Source organism: Lactuca virosa, chromosome 5, assembly GCF_052849685.1.
Source record: "Lactuca virosa cultivar CGN04683 chromosome 5, Lactuca_virosa_CGN04683_v6, whole genome shotgun sequence".
In the NCBI taxonomy this organism is placed as follows: Eukaryota; Viridiplantae; Streptophyta; class Magnoliopsida; order Asterales; family Asteraceae; genus Lactuca; species Lactuca virosa.
The window spans coordinates 340,348,836-340,370,923 of record NC_136430.1 but is presented as its reverse complement, the minus strand read 5'-3'; the positions used below and the strand labels follow the sequence as shown (position 1 = coordinate 340,370,923).

The 22,088-nt window shown below is 35.5% G+C and overlaps 1 protein-coding gene across 1 annotated transcript; it reads right to left on the bottom strand.

The window, feature by feature from the left end:
• Positions 1-6,951: 6,951 nt before the first annotated feature.
• On the bottom strand, positions 6,952-11,287 carry LOC145111048 (cytochrome P450 724B1-like). The gene is made up of 9 exons (XM_079047346.1): positions 10,886-11,287; positions 10,392-10,716; positions 10,118-10,270; positions 9,551-9,844; positions 9,160-9,246; positions 8,481-8,559; positions 7,638-7,744; positions 7,374-7,501; positions 6,952-7,282 (listed from the first exon to the last, which is right to left on the bottom strand). Exons 1-9 carry the CDS (start codon positions 11,095-11,097, stop codon positions 7,189-7,191), a joined length of 1,479 nt encoding a protein of 492 aa, XP_078903472.1. The 5' UTR covers positions 11,098-11,287; the 3' UTR covers positions 6,952-7,188.
• Between the last annotated feature and the right edge of the window lie 10,801 nt (positions 11,288-22,088).

The window sequence follows — 22,088 nt, the reverse complement described above, 5'->3', positions numbered from 1 at the left end:
TGGTAGTAGTTGTACAATCCCTACTCATATGCCCAATTCGGCCGCACTGGAAGCAGCCGGAACTCCCTGCCTTGCACACCCCATAGTGCAACTTGCCGCATTTGCCACAACGGTTGCGGCTCTGCTGACCTCTAGACCTGTGGTCAGACACCTTGGGCCTCTTGCCCGAACTCTCCATGCCATACGTCACCTCTGGCTTCCTCTTCTTCTCCATCTCTAAATCAATCTCTCTCTCACGAGCCCTCGCTAGCATATCCTCCAGCGTCCTGCAGCTGGACCGGCTCACAAACTGTGTGATATCACTCCTCAGCATCTCATGGTATCGGGCCTTTTTCATCTCCTCGTCTGCCACGTACTGTGGAACGAGAAGGGCCCTCTCCCTGAACTTGGCAGTGATCTCCGCCACTGTCTCGGTCGTCTGTCGGAGATCCTGGAACTCCCTAGCAAGCTGTTGCACCTCAATAACAGGTGCGAACTCGGCCCTGCACCTGGTCGCGAAATCACTCCAAGTCATCGCATCCAATACTGCATCATCACCAATAGCTCTCCCAACCTCCTCCCACCAGTCACGTGCCCTGTCCTTCAGAAGACAGGACGTAAGCCTAACCTTGTCCCCCTCGGGACATCTGCTAGTGCGAAACGTGTTGGCAACATCAGCCAACCATCTGCTGCTAGCAATGGGGTCCCGAGCCCCATGATAGTCGGGTGCTCCACATGCTCTGAACTCCCGGAAGGTAAGTGTACGCGACCCATCATGGCCGCTTTCTCAGTGCGGAAAGCACTCAACTTCTCATCCAGAAGCTCTAAAATACCCTCCTTGACAGATCCAAAGATCACAGGAGTCTGCTCTAGAATGCTACGTGTAACCTCAGACGAAAGAAACTCCCTCGTCTGCTCATCCATCTGCTCGGATCCAGAGCCCAAGCCTGATCCCTCACCATAAGTGCCCATCGGCCTAGGACGTAGAACCACCATACTGAAAATACACCATAATAAACATCAGAATACTCATCAAATCTCGAGGGATCTAACATGCTACAAGTTTCCTGGATTCATCTCAGCCTTCCTTGGTTCGAGTACGGATCCTCTGCTTTCAGTAGTACGGGCCCATAGTACCTTCCACATATATTCGTAATTTCCCCAAGAACTGCCTTAACTCCACCAAGTCTCTTCTACTGCTACTGCTCTCTGCTACTCTCATCATAGGCTTGCCCCAGGGTAATCACCCTTCCACTCTTCGCCATCAACTGCATACGAAGTCCCTGCTTTCTTTCCCTAACTAGCTCGCGAATACTATTACATATCACTCAGACTAGATAATTCTCCGAATGAGAGATCCTACCCTACAACGGTTGGACTCAAACAAGAGCTGCGAAATAGGGCTAGACCTAACCTTCTAAAATTATTTAGTCCTTTCAATATGTAACTTAACATATTCGTTTACTAGTTAGTAAAAGATAGCTATAACTCCTAAAATCACAAAGCAAGTAGCATTCGAGCATCGAGTGCACATAATCAAGCATATCTCTTTCAGGCTATCCCTGACTAGTCTGTACTAGCATGTAGTTCATAAAGATAAGATACATATAATAGGCACATAAGGCATCCTTCCTAGATCCTTAGTCCTAAACTAGCATGCAAATCTCATAAAGCTGATACACATATAATAGGCACATAAGGCATCCTTCCTAGATCCTTAGTCCTAATCTAGCATGTTGTTCATAAATCTGATAATCATAACATAACATAAACTTGTATGGGTAATTTGGGAGTACTTACTTGTAGGCGTGAGCAAACCCAAACCAACAAACCGAGAAACCGACTAAAACCGACGAAACCGAAACCGAAAAAACCTAAACCGAAGCAAAATCGACGGTTAGGGTTTGAATTTTTTAAAAACCGAAAAGTCGGGTTCGGTTTCGGTTTTTACCCAGAAACCGACTCGTCCAACCCGAGAAACCGACCCATACTTAAAACCGACAAACCTCCCCAAGAAACCGACCCATCCAACCCGAGAAACCGACTCATACTTGATTGTTTTTTGGTTATAATAGACTATTTCGGGCTTTGGCTGTAACTTGTAATGGACTATTTGGTTGTAAGACTCATGTTTTTTGAAGTATTTAACTTCAATTTGGTGTTTTTGAAGTATTTTACTTCTTGCATCATTTCTGGAAAATGGGTTAAAACCCAAAACCCATGGGTTTAAACCCAGAACCCGTGAGTGTATGGGTTGAACCCAAGAAACCGAAAAACCGATCAAACCGACCTCAGAACCCAAGAAACCGAACCGACCAGAAACCGATCCTATTGAGTTCTGAAAACCATAAACAGAACATTTATGGGTTGGGTTGGGTTGGGTTTGGGTCCAAAACTGACCCAAACCGACCCATGCACAGCCTTACTTACTTGAGCTCGGCTGATTGCATGTACCACACCCTTTTTTCTTTTCAAAGTTCTTTTCTTTTTCAAAATTCTATTCTCATTTTAAAATTCTTTTTATAAAAAAATAATGATTTTCTTTTGAAAATTTTCATACCAAGTCCTTAGTTTGACTCCAGACACACCCGAGAGTGTGCCCGAATCCCTCAAACCAAGGCTCTTATACCAACTTGAAACATCCCAAAAATACAGACCAAAAATTTCTTTTTAAAAACATTAATAAACTGTAAAGATCATCAACATCATATAAAATCGTAAACCAAGTATATCAAAATATTGTAGTATCTGTCAACATATCATGACTCATAACAAATATCAGAGTAAATCTCCCAGGCTAGAAAACTGTGGTGTGTGCCATGCGATCATCCCGAGCCCTTCCCTTTGCTAGCTGAAGTACCTGAAACCAAAACTGAAAATTGTAAGCACGAAGCTTAGTGAGTTCCCCCAAGCTACCACATACCATACACATAATCACATACTGGGCCTAGCCCACTGCATCGGGCCCCACCCGGCATCGGACAAGTCCGGCATCGGGCCCCACCCTGCATCAGACCGAGGTCCGGCATAACTTGGGCCCTGCCCCTGCATCGGGCCCCGCCCGGCATCGGACCAAAGTCCGGTATACATATCATATCAACAAGTATATCATGAACATAAACATAAACATAACATAAAAACTAGCATTCCTCGGGCTTGCCCCTGCATCGGACCAAAGTACGGAACACATAATCAGACACATGCAAGAATCACAAAGACATCAAGCATTCTAACTGCATCGGGCCCCGCCCGGCATCAGACCGGAGTCTGGAACATAAAACCTACCTCGAGCTAACCCCGACACATACAATCACACATAAACAGGCCAGCCTTGGTGCCTTAGACCCGTTCCTATAGGAGAAAACTCACCTCGCTAGACCGACTGCTGAAAACTCGAACGAGGAATCCCTGTTTGCTGCTCCGGTGACTCTCCGGCTATCAATTCCATAATAACACTTAATCAAAATCTGCTAATCCTCTCTTAGGGTAAAATGACCATTTTACCCCTAGTCAAGATCAAAATCAAAGTCAAGGTCAACTCCCAGTCAACCCAACTCGTCGAGTTATCTCCCAACTCGGTGAGTTCCTGAACGCTTAAACCCGTGGTCAGCTGAGTCAACTCGTCGAGTCTCCTAACAGACTCGTCGAGTTCCTGCTGTCATAAAGATCGGTACAACACGACACGATTCGTCGAGTTCCCTTGTGGACTCGACGAGTCCTTCCGTCTGTTTGGCCATCTTAACAGATTAAGCCCCTATTTTATAGATCTAAGGTTCTTAGCTCGTTTGTCCACTGGAAAGGCCTTCCTAAGGGTAAAGTTTCCAACTTTACACATTTATAGCTCCTCTAAAAGGGTTTAGACAAAACCCTAATTCTTATAATACATGACTCTTGTCCAAAAGGCCATGTAATCTCAAATCCACGCATACAAACCCAGATCTAAGATCTTAGCCTCTGTTGGACACATAAAGCTTCAAACTTTCCTTCCATGCATGGTCTTTTAGGGCTAAAAAGACCATAAACTTGCTCCTATGCTTGCATAGGGCTTCCATGGTCATAAAGTTTGCACCTTTATGCCATGGAACCCCTTCTAGGTCCTAGATCTGAGATATAAGTCACTTGGGACGTCCCAACCCCAAGGACCAAGGTTCTTGACCCAAAACTTTCATAATATGGAGATAACTAGATCTAAGAGAAGAATGATCAAGTTGGAAGCTTGATTACCAGAAAATGCAGTAAATGAAGTGTAGCTCTTGGATCTACTTCTTCCCCTTTGAGTTTTCATTCTTCTACTTCTTCTACAAGCTTCACAATGCACAAAAACACTCAAAAATGGCAAGAACTAGCTCAAGATCACTTATGGCGGATTAGGGTTTCGATAATAGGGTTTGGAGGTGATGGAGGTTGAGGTGGAGGCCAGATATGATGTTTAAATAGGGTACAAACCCTGAAAATTAGGGTTTCCTCCTGATGGACCTACTCGTCGAGTCCAGGCTCGGACTCGTCGAGTAGACCATTTAAATCCCGCGACCAAGCTAGAACCTACTCGACGAGTTAGGGCTACCAACTCGTCGAGTAGCTCTTACAAAATGACTATTTTAATAAATTAAAAGCGTACCAGGAACGTGGCGTTACATGGTAATTTACCGGAAAAGGCCCAAAACAACCCATGGTAACTAAACTTTCAAGCAGCCCACTTCCCTCAGGCAGTAATAAGGTATTCATAGGGCACGTTGTCATAATTTCCCCATCACTTGTAGTAAAGGTGACATTCCTGTTATCTTCCGTATTTAATTATTCTTTATTATCAGGGTCTAGATTGACTTCTCCACTGCCCACGGTCCTGTGGTTCCCAATGACTTTGGTCTTCCATTCCTGTATGTTGACCATCAGGTGATCTTTCAGCTTCTCCGGCGACTTCCTGCGATTCTGGCACCCAGTCATCCTTCGCATTGTCTGCAATTGCTGTCTCTTTTTCATTTTTATCGGGCTTCCGGACTGTGCTCGTGTCATCTTGCAGTATCTCACCCTCTTCCGGTTCCTCTACATCATCGGCCATCCATGTATCCGATATGCCTTCATCAACGTCTTCATTCTCCATAATCTCCTCCTCATAAAAATCTTCCTTTGGGTCAAACCGGAACGGGAACCAATCCTCGTCAAATTCTATAATGCCAACCTTGAATAGTTTTTCTTCTGTGGCTACAATGATCTCCTCGTTTATCCTATCATGTCTTGATGTTATTATCCCAATTTTAACACATGAAAGATCGACCCGATGATAAACATCATCAAAGGGGGAAATCGTCCTTCCATAACGACTAGTGATGGAGGCAAAATTCCTGTCACCCCACAGCTTCAGTGGCAGCCCCACGATTTTAATCCAAGCAACTCTCTCAAAACCAAGATCCAATTTTTCTCCATACTTCACCCACTTGAAGATTTCTTTCCACCTTTGTTCGTTTTCCAAGAATTCCTTTGTATCCTTTGAGTTGTCAAATATGAGGAGAATTTTTAACCCTCCAAGGTATTTTATCTCCCTGATAGGTGCCTTTTTAACTAAGAGCAATTTGGGAAAGTGTCCAAGGTGATCTAAAGATAATGTCTCACCAACAAGTGTTGTCTTTCTTAGCCAATGATGGTTTTCCTGTTCTTGGTGCAGGAGAATGGGTGGTGGTGGTGGTGGCGATATCAGTGGAGACGAGGTTGGGGGTGTTACCGTCCCTTCACATTTTCCTTGTGTTTTTGTCACCTCTACGAATGTTCTCTGATCTCTCAATCCTGCTCTCATGTTGTGTTTGAGGGTGGGTTTCTCTTGCCTCCTTGTTGTATCATTTGCATATGTTTTTCCTTCATCCCATACAAGGACAGATTGGTCTCTAAAGCTCTCCCTTTGTATCTAATCCTGTTTCAACTGTTTTTCAAGGCTTTTTGTATCTTGAACTGCTCTGAATCTTACAAACATGAAGTTCTGACCATTCCTCCTTCTTCTTACTCCCAGATATACATCTGAGAGGTTCCCATACTTTGCGTATATCTTCCAAATATCATTCTTCCTGGCCCCATCCTGTACATTTGTTACAAAATACATCGTTACTTCATATGTATTCTTCCTCGACATTGTCTTCCTTCTGCTTACTTTCGTCCACTCCGGTGGCTTTTCACCTCCCATTTTGAACCTTTGTTTTTTCTTGACAAATATTTTGATAGGTTTTGCATTCACATTTAATCCTTACTTTATCTTTCCCCCTTCTTTCTCTCTCTCTCTCTCTCTCTCTCTCTCTCTCTCTCTCTCTCTCTATATATATATATATATATATATATATATATATATATATATATATATATATATATATATATATATATATATATATCTTGGTTTCAATGGTTGTGGTGTATGCTTGGTAAGCATGAGGTCTCAATCTCCATGTTCATTTAAAACCACAAGGCTTTATACCTCCCTCTTTCTTGTTTGAAATGGCTTAAAAAGGCTCCCTCTCATCTTCTTCGTCTTCTGGAGGTAGCCATTGAACACCATTGTTCTCAAAATCCATGGGTTCGAATTCAATGTATTGTAAAGCATATAAAGACGAAGAAGATGCTTCACATTTATCACAAACATCTACACCTTCAAAAAACGTGGAATCAAAATTCTTTTGTGTGTGTGTGAGAGAGAGAGAGAGAGAGAGAGAGAGAGAGAGAGAGAGAGAGAGAGAGAGAGAGAGAGAGAGAGAGAGAGAGAGAGAGAGAGAGAGAGAGAGAGAGAGTGTGAGTGTGTGTTTTAACATAATGACATTCTAATCATTTCACATGATATTAGTTAGGAACTATATGCGTAAAAAAATAAAACCATAAGAGTGATATGATAAGGTAAATAATCATACTGAAATTCTAATTTTCATTACAAACATATGAATTGTTTCTATAATTTACTTTTAATTTTTTATAGGTTAATAATTAGATTTTGTTTTCCAATGTGGGGCAACATTTATATTTTTACAAATATAAATAAACAAATTTCAATACAATACTTGTGTCTAGGACACTTTATTTTATGATGAACTACTAATATACAAATTTCAAAGAAAAAGAAAAAGAGAAGAAAATGCTACACTAGAGATACAATTTAAAGCATATAAAAGTATTCTTGATGAATTATTACTCTCTCCCAAGAAATGGATAATTTCCAAGATATATTTTGGGCTTGACTCAAAGGGCAAAATGGTCCAGATTTAATACTAATCCTCTTTGAAACTCTACATATGGATAGGCAATGGGTTGGTCATCATCTTCTACACTCCACCTACATCACCACCACCATTGTTAAAATTATCAATTTACCATTGACTTTATTTATATTTACAAAAAATAAAAAGATAATCAACAACACTCACCTGAAATTTTGTACAAGGTGGTGGAGGAAAAATGCAACCTCTACCCGAGCTAGTTCGGACCCTGGACAACATCTTGATCCTCCACCAAACGGTGTGAATTTCTTCCCCGTTTGATCTTGCCTCTGTGTCTACACGTATAAACTAATGTCATTAACCAAAATGAATAAAATTCTAAATCATTATATATATATATATATATATATATATATATATATATATATATATATATATATATATATATATATATATATATTAATGAATTACCTCCCATCTCCAAGGATGAAATTCCAGGGGACTTGAATGGATGGATGGGTCCAAGTGAACTGTACTTAGAATTGGTAGGACCTTCCAACCTGCTGGTATCAAATAATCTGACCATAAAATACAAAACATATGTCTTTTTTCAGTATTTCACACAAAGAACAATATTAATTAATATCAAAACGACCCACAAAATTGTCAAAAGAACAATTATAAGATACACAAGATATGAAGTGGCTCATGCATGCATGAATCATTATTATGAAAGAACCTTTTTTGACCTTTAAATTACAATTTCGTCTCTATAATTAGGTTTGACTTACATGTTTAGTCCAAAAGTTTCAATTGCTAGTCTTATTATATTGTTGTACGTAATCGTCTATTTTAAAACGATTCCAGTTAGCTTTATTAATGCAAATCCATAATCCAATACTTGCATATCTTTTCGATCCAATTATTCTATTATAATAAACATCACTTACCCTAGTTTTTAGCTTTTTTCTATAACCTTACCCACTTCTTCAAGTTTTGTTTATCATCGATCTTACTTCTTTTTGCAAATATGAATGCAAAAATTAAACTATTTTAGATTCTAACTGTAGCAAGTGAAACTTTTGGACTAATATTGTAAGTTGAGCAAAACCCATAGGACGAGATTTGTAATTTAACCTTTAGAAAGATTTTGATTTGTTTATGACTTTATGAGGTGCATCTTTTGTGAGCTAACTACCTATAAATCTTGTATTTAATTGATAAAAGAATATTTTTTATTTTTAAATCATATGGAATATGTCTAAAAGACATAAACAATTGGGTATAAAGAATTAAACATATATAATAAATTACCTTTGAATTTAATATCTTTGAGAGCCTTTCTATGCACAAACTTGACAATGTTGCCATATCTAAGAGCCTCATTGATGACCTAATTGACAAAAGTAAAGTGTATACTAGGTTATTGACATCATCAATAAAATTAGTATTAATTACTTATTTAATTAATTATGTCTTCATGGAACAATATTTGTGTCATGTATATAAATAAATGGAATATCAAGGGTGTATATTAATGGATATGTACGTATATGGTTTTTCTCTTTAAGATGTTAACTACTTATACTAGGTGTAAAACCCGTGTAATACACGGGTTGATTAAAAAAATATTAAATATTAAAGGGTAAATAATAAGTATTTTTTAAAATAAAATAAGAAATAAGAAATGAAGAAAACGTATTAATTGCAAGTTTACTATCACATTTATTACATTTAATACTTTACATATATAAATACATGTATTATGTGGCATTTTAAATGTAAAATTTGAAAAAACCCAAAAATTTACACATGAATATTATTTATTTTGAAAAATATCACAAAATGACAAGTGTCAAAACTCATGAGAGATCGACATGTGACAAAATGGATCTTTATTTATTATAGTAGATATGCATAAAACCATTGGTATCTTTATTTTTCTCAAAATAGAATTAAAAATATATTAAAAGAAAGTTAGAAATGCGAATACATTTTGGGTGAATCCCATCATTTTGTAGTCTTCCCAATTCAAAGACTCGTCCTTCTTCTTCTTGCCCCTTATGCATTGATGCTCTACCTAAGATTAACACATAACAACACAAAAAATATATATATAAATATTACAAAAAAAAAAAAAAATTCTAAACGACCTTTTAGGGAAAGTCAAACGAAATAAATAATTTTAGCTTTAAATTTACATCGATTTTTTCAAGTTTCAGATGAAAACTATAGCATTTAAAATCATAAAATTAAGGATTATAAGTCTTTAGTTTTGGTAAAAGAAATCCAAATCAATTTGAAATGTAACAAATTGTAGCTGTGACTTCCAAAAGTCAAACACAAAATATTTAGAAAACGAATATATATAAGATTATATATACCTTCAATTGCTCAAGTGCAGATGGGGATTTGGCGACAAAATGCACCACCATGGCCATCAAAATAGAAGTCGTTTCATAGCCACCCAGTAGAGCATCAAGAACAAAGCTAACTTTTTCATCCTCAGATAAGGTATCAACACCTAGGAGTATCTCCAAGAAATCACTCCCCCTTTTTTGCGAATTAATATTCATATTCCCACAAATATTATCATCATTATTATTATAGATAATATTATTATTTCTTCTTCTTTCCTTTATAATTTGTTTGACACTTGCTGATATTCTGATTCTAGCCTGTAAAGTTGACACCAACACAAAGTTCATCATCACATGTGTACATGCCTCTTCTTCCTTTTACAAAACCAAGATGATGATAATAATGATGCAAACAATAATAATTATGTTTTCTAAAAATAATAATGTAAAAACTACCCAAACTTACAACAAAAAAAGTTATTCAGTTTGATTTTGATGTCAAATCTTAGGCTATTAAAAAATTAGTTAAGTATGTGAACTTATATGAAACTTAAAAAACCTTAAAATTTAGAAAATCAATGAAGTGCGTACCTTAACTGCATTTGCGTAAGGAGTTCCCGGGATGTAGAGAGGAAAAGATATTAAACCTCTCATAAAGGTGAGAAAATCTTCAAGAATTCTTGCAGTCTGTGGCTCTTCTGGTGTTAACCCTAGCACTTGTTTTACTATTACATTGAATGTAAACTGTGAAAAAAGTAAGCTGTAAGTTAATTAATTAACTAACCGATTAAAAATATATATAATTTAATAACAAAATATTGTACATGAAGTTGATTATTAAAGAAACTAGAAGCCATCTGCAAACCTTTCGAGCTTCTTGACAGAAGATTATTTGTTTCTTGTCCTTCCAAGAATCCAAAATCTGGAGGGTGGTTTTTTCAATGTGGGTGAGAAAATCAGGTTTAGATTTGGTGGTGGAAACAAGAGAAAGGGCCACATTTCTAAGCCTCTTGTGGGTGTCACCGACAACCACAAGCATAGATATCTTCCCAAGAACACCATGAATGGGCTTTGGATAGCTACATTCAAAAAGCTTGTCTTCATTTTGTAGTATGAAGTAGTTGAGTTCTTGGTCACATGAAACTATGGTAGGTGAGAAGAATAAATGTGATTTGAACACTTTCCCATACCTGAAAAAACAAAATATGGGGTTTTCAACATATGTTCTTGCTATAAAAGGTGTGTGTTCTCATGTATCACTTTCATGAACATGAAATTCTATGTGTACAATCAAGAATCTTTCTTTTTATAGCAAGTTTAGAATGTGATTGTTGAAAAGATTATATCAAATGAGTTTACCTAGAACAATGTTCTTGAAGAAAAGAGCCAATGGTGGTGGAAGGATGAGGGTTAAGAAAAGATAGGGTTTCACCAAGAAGAGGTAAGTATCCAAATGAGCCTCGAGGAAGAGCACCAAGTTTCTTGTTTTTCAAGAACAGCAAAGGTAAGAAATGGTTGAAGATCAGACCAAACACAAACCCCACCAAGACTATCATAAATAAAAGACCCATTTTGACGATATACCAAGAGGCTTAAAACAGGAACGGATTAATGGGTTTGTGTCTATGTTTGGTTCTTGATGCTTGTGTGTGTATGTATTATTATATAGAGACTAGGATACACACACAGTGAAGGTGTTTGTATGTGTGTTTTTGTAGGGTTTAGCAAGACTAGGAGGAACGAAAAGCAGAAAGTAACAGGCTTTTTTTGGGTACAGTCGGTGAAATTTTGACTTTAATCACAGGCATAGGAAAAGAAATAAGCATAGCTAAGGTAGCTAAGGATCTAGGGGTTAAATTTGACATGTTCATAAACTAAGTGTCCTCCTCGTATTTAATTTCACATCTATAAATTTATTGGGAGATTTGTTAAGGTTTAAATATCACAGATTAATCTTATTAGTATTTCGCTCGAATTTTGACGGTTGATATGAAACTGACATTTACTATGAATTTTACTATGAATTCTACATCATAGTTGGTTCATAGTTGGTGGGTAGGGATGTGTATGGACGGTTTGCTTTGGTTATTTGTCAAAATCCAGCTATAACCATTATAATTGGTTAATGTATTTCTATAACAATTGAATGATGGTTAATATTGGTTTTGGTTAATGGTTTTATTCGGTTAATGGTTAATATCGGTTAACCAAGATGGTCTAAGATGACATAAAATAAAAATATTTTTCTATAAAATTTGAAAAACACAAAGTCTATCATTATAAAAAATGAATGATTGTGTATATATATAATTGTATTGATAGAATATTACTTATCCTATCTAACTCCATCTAATTACCCTTTAAATTTTTCAATTCTCAATATAATTACATACATATACTTAATATTATATTACATTAAAAATATTATTGGTTCGGTTTATAATGATTCGGTTTTTGATTAAAACCATAACCGAACCATATGTATTCGGTTAATTAAAATTAGAAACTGAACCATATCTTTTAGTAATGGTTTGGTTATATCGGTTAATTTGGTTATGGTTCGGTTTGTTTTTCGGTTAATATGTCCACCCCTATTAGTGGGTATCAAACATCATGAAAAATATATAATTGTTCGATTTAAATAAAAGGTAATAATAAATCACGTCATTTTTTTAATGCATGGAATCATAAGGTAAGAGCTTGTGAGATTTTGAAACAAAAGTTGTTTCATTTTAGAGCGTTTAATAATATATTTGGTACAGAGCTTTTAAGGAAAAAACTCGAAAAAAAATTGAATTTTTATCTGCTAATATAAGCTTTTTGAGTTTATTTTAAAAAATTTATGATCCAAAAAGTTATTTCAAATAGCATTTAATAAAAGTTTCTACCTATTATAACAAATTTACAAGATTACCTTTAAAAAATATTATTTATATATTTATTTGTTTTAAATAGTTGTCTTTTTATGTAATGTCATAAATTTCAAAATACTTCAACTACTTTTGCAAGTAATCATATACTAATAAAAGTTACATCATCCATCCAGGACATTCATAATACATTGAATTCTAAATATTTTAATAATTGTCACATCATCATTCACTATTTCATACAATTCTATCAAATTTTTCTCATAGTGTATTGAACTCTATCAAATTTAATGGATCATATATTGAATATTTATTTAGGAATTAGAGAACTTTTTTTCTTATTGAAGTGTTCATCGATCATCTAACTCAAAATCCATTGAATGCTAATGTGACATCCTATAATGTAAGTGCTTCATCTATCGAATGACATCTCATAGTGTATAGTGTATTGAACACTATCAAATTCAATGGACCATATATTGAATATTTATTTATGAATTAGAGAACTTTCTTTTTTCTTATTGAAGTGTTCATCGGTCATCTAACTCCAAATTCATTGAATGTTAATGTGACATCCCATAATGTAAGTGCTTCATCTATCGAATGACAACTAAGTATGTCACCTCATTGAAATCTCTCATTAAACCAAGCAATGAATACTCTAACAACTGCCAGCTACCAGTTTTCAGTAACCAACTACCAACTAATTTTTCAAACATGCACTAAAAACAATCACCAATAGAAAATGGTTTCAAAACAAAATATAATAATAATAAAATATATTTTTATACGAAAGGAATCAAGGATGCCAAAAGAACTCAAGACCCAAACAAGTTTCTTTTTAGTTATACGTGTTGAACAAGTTTGTTATTACAAATTCCTTAAATACATGTTTTATTTAAGAATTTATTGCACTTTAAGTCTTTTAAAACTTAACTAGGGGGTGTTATGCACTTCGCGGCGGTCAAGGGTGGCGGTTTTACTACATTAGACATTTTTTACATACATAGTTGTTTTTGTATGTTTCAGGTGGACCGCTCTTATATTACTTCTTTTCTTCGGTAAAAGTTTGTTCAAACATGCTCCCTACTATGGAAGGGCAATGAACCTGAGAATACAGAATACAAAGACATGAAACAATTCAGAAAGAGAAACAAATAGCTGCAGATGCCTCTAAGAGGTTCACCATGCTAAGGAGTGTCGGTAAGAATTGAACTAAAACTGATACTTTATCCTCTGGTTTAGCTGAAAATAAATTGACAAAAGTTTATAACTAAAAGGCATCTAACAAGCTAAAAATAAAAAATATGTATACAAATCATTTTCTTTTTTGTTATGATTTTGAAAGAGCTTCTATTGATTCCATAAGGGAGACTTGGTAATCTTTGAAGTTTTTCACGTAGCATATCCGAATTATCATCTGTTTGGATTCAGAGAATATAAATTTAACTTAGGGATTATTATAATAACATGGAGAAGGAGAACATAGGAATATTTGTGAAGTGTTTACCAATAGGATCAGGGAGAGAGATGTGTGTGAAGACCATCAATTCCAGAAGCAATAACACTAACAAGGACAAGATATGTACTTTCACATCCATCAAATTCTTTTATTTCAAAGTTGCTCACAATGTCATCTGGAATGTCAAGTGGACATGTGGTTCTCAGAGGAGCCTCTCGGTTTTCTTTACCCCAACTGAGGTAGGCCCCAGTCCATGTATTGGGTTGTATACGGTCATAACTACAATAAAAAATTTTTGATAGTTTGAAATTGGGATCAGAGGCTTATGGTTAAATGCAAGAAATACCACTCTATTTTAATTGGATAACAGTGCTAAAGTTGGGTAGCTTTTTGAAAACAATTTACGATTTAGTAATGGGAATAAAAAAAAAGGTAGAATGCTATAACAATTAACAAAAACAAATCAATGAATGTTTGTAGGTATTTCTTGCAGCAACCCTAATGTTCTTACACACTCTTCATATTATCAACAATGGTAAAAAATAAAACTTATTAACCGTTTGGGATTGGAGCTGTAAAAGCTAGAATAGAAGGAAGATGATGTAGAACACCATCCATAAACTTTTCTCCAGTTTTAGACATTCCATGTTTTGAGGACATATCAGATGCAACAAATACATTATGTCCATTTTCAGACAAACTAATATGCACATGTGAACCAGACCCAATGTCATCTAATGCATACCTAAATTTACCACAAATAAGAATAACATGTCAAGTCATGTCATTTGCAACAAACATGGTCTTATATTTTTTATCAAAAAGAAAAATACCTTGGCATAAAAGTAGCAGTCAACCCATGCTTCCTTACAAGAACTCTGACAACTTCACGTACATAAATCAAATTATCTACAACATTTGTACAAGTTGTGTAACGCCATAAAAAATGAATATACAATGTTATTTCTTAAATGTCATGCCGTCAAATTCCTTCACAGCATCAGTAAACTTTGCAACATCTTCTTCATCCACAAATGCAGCTAAATTTTTGTCATTAAGAAGAGATATATAATAAAAAAAGTCGTACAATTCAATACAAACAAATATAAATTTTTCCCTTGTTCATTAGCTCATTAACAAAAGACACTGACCGAGTAAGATATAATCACATAAAATATAACTACCTTGAACAAATTAAGATGAAATATGATACTAATCCTTTTAGATAGCGAATAATCTGGTCAGGCACAACTTTAGGTAATACCTGGTATCTATTAATTAAGAAAAATATTCAATCACTGCCCCTTTGATCTTTATCAATTGATAGAAATCTCAAGTCTTTGGTAAATGCATTCACTAACCTATATACTACCTTCGTCCCAAATTAATTGTCCACATTTGACTTTTGAAGTCTGTATTCTTCAACTTTGACCTTAAATATATTTGTTTTTTTATAGATAATACTAGATGAAAAGTATATGAATGAATTGTATTTTAAATGTCTTTTCATTGTTATAAGTTTTATAAAGTAATATATTACAAAAATAAAAATATTTAAGGTCAAAGTTGAAGAAAAGAGACTTCAAAAGTCAAAAGTGGACAATTAATTTGGGACGGAGGGAGTATCTTCTAATCATTTCTCCTACACAACACCAAAATCAGTGATCATGACATGAAAATAATAAAAGTCAGGCATAACATCAATCACATGGTGTGCAATTGTTATAAACTAAGAATGAGCCTCTTAATTATTTGTATTCATGTTCAACCTAGTCGGTGAAGCTTCAATCGATTTAGAGATAAGATTCCATCTGGTGTCTTGCACAGATGCCACTTCTCCAATTTATGAAAACAACCCACCCATTATCATGAACTATGTTCAAAGTATCGATGCATATATATGAATTTATTTAAAAAATGATTCTACCTGTAAATGTTTTTAATGGCAAGCAAATAGTTTGGGAAATGTAGAAACTATCAACTACCTTTAGCATCTCCATTTTGTCCGACAGAATTGTACAGCATAAGTGGAAATGTTTGTACAAACATAGAAAACTTGGATTAATTCACAATTCTTCTCGGTATATTAAGGTAACAAATTCATGTTTATATGAATTCTTTTAATGAAAAGTCATTTTACTTTTGGGTCGTTTTTGCTTATGCTTGGAAGTAATCTTCAAATTTCCAAGTGGAGCTCTTCTCTCTGAATACTTAAACGCAAAAAAAAAATAAAAAAATAAAAAATCAGTCTATCAATAAAAACCTATACTCTTATATTTATTATCCATCTTCCTGCTATGAACCCTAAAATCAAAACATTGGAGCAGATCACAAAAAGAGGTAAAATTCATCTTTTATCCAGAAAAACAGAACCAAAAATAGAACTGATACCTTAGTTAGAAGTGACGAAGAAGCCGGCAGCATGATGAAGATATGTGGACACAAATTTGATTACATATGCACTTGCAGACCTGGATAGCAATTAGGCAGGGGTGAAACGATTACAAGAAAGGGCAAAATTTTCGGAAAACAACATACCCAATTAGGACAATCAACGAATAATAGTTTAACCAAGAACCTGATTACCTTCTGATCCTCCTTCCCTTCTATCTCCTCTTTAACCGAAATCATCGATGTATCTCTCTTCTTTCCATGACTTTTTCCCTTAATCTCCGTTCCCCCTCTTTTCATCAACTCTCTCACATTTTTCCTATTCATCTGTTAGCATAGATATATGGAAAATCACAATGGAGGAACGCATCCTCAGTAAGAGGATTGGAAGCTGACGAAGGGATTTCAAAAATCGCGAAAGCAAAAAAGCCATAACGGAAAATTTAGGAGTGGAGGATCTTATTGGAGGACTTTTAGTGGTCGATTAGGTTTAGGATTTTTGATGATGCTTCCAGAGGACGCAACGGAACCTCGAAGAGGTGGTGGAAAAGTGAAGGCAATACGATCTGAAGAAGAACGAACCTACGCATGTGAGGATAGGTGACCGGGAAACCGGAACTGTTCCTAAACGTGTTGCCCTTTAAATATGTATATTAATGTTCAAATCAAGCAATAACTGATATAAGGGTTAAAATGTAGTTACATTTTGGTAGACAAAATTATATAAATGGTTTATATGGTTGGCAAAAAATATTACTTTATTTATGAAGTTTTGTTTAACATTGCTGATCCTTATTGTTTAAAATCTTACCTCAGAGATCCTTAGATCCAAGGGAATGGCATGTGGTTTAGCACCCCTCCCCCTCCAAATGACGCACCTCTCCCTTCAAATGTCGTGATCGTTGATTGGTGGGAAGAAAAGTGACCGTTGAGTGGTCAAAATATTCAATATATATAAAAAAATTTACATATAAAATAAACCATTACCAAAATCAAATTTTTATATCTTTCTAATGTTTTTTCTCTCAAAATCAGTAGAAAATGTCATTGTCTTCGTCTTGTGAAGAATTTCAATTTATGTTTGATGTTGTTGTCGCTTGTGCTCAAATGGCGGAGCAAGCGTATGTCGATTTATGCAATAACGCTACTGAAATGTGACAACCGTCAATTTTGGTCAAACAAAGCCAGAAAGTCAACCCGGTCAACCCAACTAGTACTAGTATGTTAGGCTTACGTTATGTTTCCTAATGTACAACTTACTATTATAATACAAAATATATCTCAAATCTCTCCTAAATCTCTCTATCTCAAATCTCTCCCAAATCTCTCTATATATCCCAATCTCTCTCGAATCTCTCCCAAATCTCTCTTGGTAACAAAAATCGTATTTCTAACCTTTCCCATAAACACCAACATCATTCCATCCCTTTCTTTGTTGAAAACAACCCAAAACAGGAGGAGAAAACCCAAAAGAACAACCCATTTCGGAATACACTATTCATTTTCGGAGCCTCTCTTCTTGGTCCGGAACCCTCTTGGTCCGGAACTGCTGACTTCGGAACCTCCTCATCCGGACAATCTCGCTCTGGAACATCTCCTGACTCCGGAAGTCTTCGCTGCCTCGGAAGCCTCGCATCTCGGAAGATCAGGCGACTCCGGAACTTTGACCCACTTCGGACCTCACTGCTGATTTCGCACCTTTCGACTCCAGAACCTGCTAATCGACTCCGGAATCTGCTGTTTGACTCCAGACCCCTCGCAATTCCGAACCCCACTCCGTATTTTTGGCCATTTCGGACTTTTTCTTCATTTTAAGGGATTTTGACGTCGAGAATTTCATCAAACTCGTATTTTTCATAACTTAGACCCTCTGAACTCCTATTTTATGCCAAATTTGAACCATTAAAACACATTTTGCATAAATTAATATCTAAGATTATAAAGATATTATATTATCTTAATCATAAAGAAATCACCCACTTGGTCCACTTGTGTTGCAACTTGATTTGGTAATTTCCTTCCCAATGTGATATATTACATTTACCAAGGCAAACATCACTTCACTTACATCCCTCACCTCATATATAAACCACAAATTAGAACTCTTTCTCATTCTCTCATTCACAGTAACGTATTTCACCCCATTTTCTCTCAAATATCAAGCCTTTATTCCCTTATTGATTTAAGTCTAAACCCTTCAAGGTTTACCATCCAAGTTAATTCAATAGATTTTTGGTAAGTATTCCATTACCAATCTAGTGTTTAAACCACTCTCATGATAGTTTATATATTCACACATTATTATGTGTTTGAAACTATTATGATACAACTAGCTTCCCGGATTCTAACTCGAAGATCACTATTTTTACCTCGTTATCAAACCGCAACATAGTCAAGGTGAGTTCATACCCCTACATTTTTCAAGAGATTTGTTATGTTTTTTTTTTTTTTGGGGGGGGGGGGGGGGGAATACAAGTAACACACAAGAAAATTTACATTAAAACGCAAATGTTTAAATACGTTATTTTACCGTTTTTACGAAAAGTGTTAAACGGCTTTACTATCAACTTAGTATATTTTTCACACAACGTTTTGATAAAAACGTAAAGATATGAAAAACGGTTACAAAATACATTACATTATTCTTATTTATATATATATATATATATATATATATATATATATATATATATATATATATATATATATATATATTGAGTACAAAACATTCGTTTCATTAAAACTTTATAAATAGAGTTTACGAAACTTCACCCCCTTTGTAACCCGTTGAGCAAAGGGCAAAAGTATATAAAGTACATATATAATTGTTTTACGGCATTTTCGATATTATCCTGGAAATAGGGGATAATTTCATATACAAACGATTTCATTTCAAAAACACGTACACTCGTTCAATAAATTTGTGAGACATTGTCTTCATCGTACCTAACTGGGGTATACACAAAAGTCTTGTATTATAACCGGAATCTTCGATACGAGAGCGTGATACTGGTGTATAGATCTATATGGGACTGATGATCCCACACCCTGACTACTAGCTACAGTCAGACCGGCAAGTTATGGGTGACAAATGTCATAAATATCTCGGCACCTGAAGAACGACGAGGCAGACACCGCATCTTAAAAGCACGGTTATAAAAACTCACATAGTGAAACGACGATAGGTTTATTTCACACGGAAACACATTCCTTCAAACGGTTTTATATACGAATAAAACTACATATTACTATTTTTAAGTATTGAAAATACTTGTACATTTCAGTTTGGAACATTTTAAACTGCAAATCATTTCTATGGAAAATATTGGATTTTCTAGAACGAACATCCTCATTTTACAAGTGAACGGCTTACATCTCATTTATTAGAAAATATCGGATTTTCTGGAAACAAACACAATATCTTTTCACGGAAAGGCTTACTATTTTCATATAAACTCTTATGAACTCACCAACTTAATTGTTGACACTTTTTCAAACAACTTGTACTCTCAGGAAATCAGTAAAACATGTAATCAACAACTTTTGAGGATGGGGCGCTAAGGCGTCGAACAAATCTTTTGTCATCATATTGTAATTGACTTTTGAAACATGTAATACGTACAATGATGTAACTTTTTCAATTATATATATATGATGGTTATGTTTGCTTTCTTTACTATTATTCAATTGTTATGATACAACACATGAAAGTCATCCACCCCCGGACGTTTCCGCCATCTCGGTTTGGGGGTGTGACATGAAAGTTCTCAACAGAGAAGATGAAGATATATTTACAGAAACTGTGAAGAAGTCAAACAACGTTTGGTACAAGACTACTTTCACGAGAATGCCACTTTTCAAGGGTATTACTTTCGAAGGCGCTTCATAATGTTCAAACATTTATATGAACGTATAGTCAAAGATTTAACGAGGGAGTGTAGTTTTTTCCAACAACGTCTCGATGCTAGAGGTACACCCAGTTTCACTCCCTTACAAAAATGCACAACCGCACTTCATCAATTAGCATATGACATCACGTCTGATGCACTGGAGGGGAGTTTTAGGATGTCCGCTAGGATTGCACGAGATAGTCTCCATCTTTTTGCAAAACTGTGATTGAGTTTTATGGTCCAAAATATTTATGTAATCCTACACGCAATGACATCTTACAATTGCAAGATCATCATGCTAGCGTACATGGATTTCTTGGAATGATATAAAGTTTATATTGTCTCCATTGGGCATGGGAAAATTGCCATACCTCATACAGTGGTCAATTTACTCGAGGTCATCACGGTCACCCAACGATCATACTTGAAGCAGTGACGTCACAGGATCTGTAAATTTGGCATGCTTTTTTTGGTTCTCCCGGTTCGATTAACGACATCAATGTTCTTAATCGTTCACCTATATTTAACAACATATATGACGGATCTGCACCAGATTCTTCTTTTCAAGTGTGTGGAACGCCATATAAGTATGGTTATTAACTTGATGATGAGATCTATCCTGAGTATGTTGTGTTTGTTAAATCATTTTCGTATCCACATGATTTTAGACGGGAAGAATTCAAGAAAGCTCAAGAAAGAGCCAGGAAGGATGTCGAGCGGACTTTTGGAGCTCTTAAGAAACGTTGGTACATACTAAAAAAACCAGCACTTTTTTCGGCGAGGGAAAACTTCAAGAAATCATGTATGCATGTATCATATTGCATAATATGATTATTAAAGATGAAGGAAGAGCGATATGTACGTATGACAAGCACGAAACCATCCCCGGGACACAACCAATAGAAATTGGTGGCGACGAGTACATAGATAGGAGAGCTGAGGTACGTTGCACTGAAACTTTTCACAATCTTCGCATGAACTTGGTGGAACACATTTACGGGATTCAACATATTAATTAAGCTCAATTTTGAATCCGTCCGGATTACTCTGAAGACGAGTTCTCGGAGAACGAGTTCATGTAGTATGCTTTTTATTTTTTTAGTTATTTTAATCGTTTGATGTGTGTTTTTTTTAATGTCATGGTATATTTTTTATTATTTTAAGTAATACAATGTAATGTTTTTTTTAATTCGAAGTAATAAAATGTTATGTTTTATTAATAAAAATGAAGTTTTTTTTAGAAAAATTAAATTGTTAAAGGAGTGTGGCAAGAAACCACATTTTTCTAGTAAAAGGTAATGTAACACATATGTGAAAGTGTGGCAAAATGAGGGAGTCCATCCAGTTTTTTGTTTAACACAGTTCAAAGACTATTAAAAGAACCTATAAAGGGACCAAATTACATTTCTTTTAGAACAAATTACTTAAATCGTTCTTGTGGTTTGCCAAAATTTCGTGTTTGGTCCCTAACATCTTTCGTACTCGGACTGTCCCTATGGTTTCGTTTTATTGCGTGGTCCGTCCCTGACATACCTGAAATGACTATAATGCCCTTAATATTTTATTTTTCAGTTTTTTTTAATATTTATTAATTATAGAAACTATATTAAATGATTTATGAATAAGTGGGATCTACCACCCCCACCACCTTCTTGCTTCAGGAATCGGCATCCACCACCCTTTTTCCCTCCAGCAACCACCACCCTTCACCTCTGCAACCCACCACCTGTGTTCCTATTTTGAATTTTAGAAATAGCCAAACATCAGAATCATAAACAAACCACACCACCAAAATCAAACATCAAACACCAAACATGTGTTCCAGAAACTAAAATCGATATCAAAACCAAACGTGTTTTCTTATTCGCATTTTAGAAATCAAAACAAACACCAAATCAAAAACAAACCAACCAAACACCAAACATTAGTTCTAGAAATGACAATCGAAA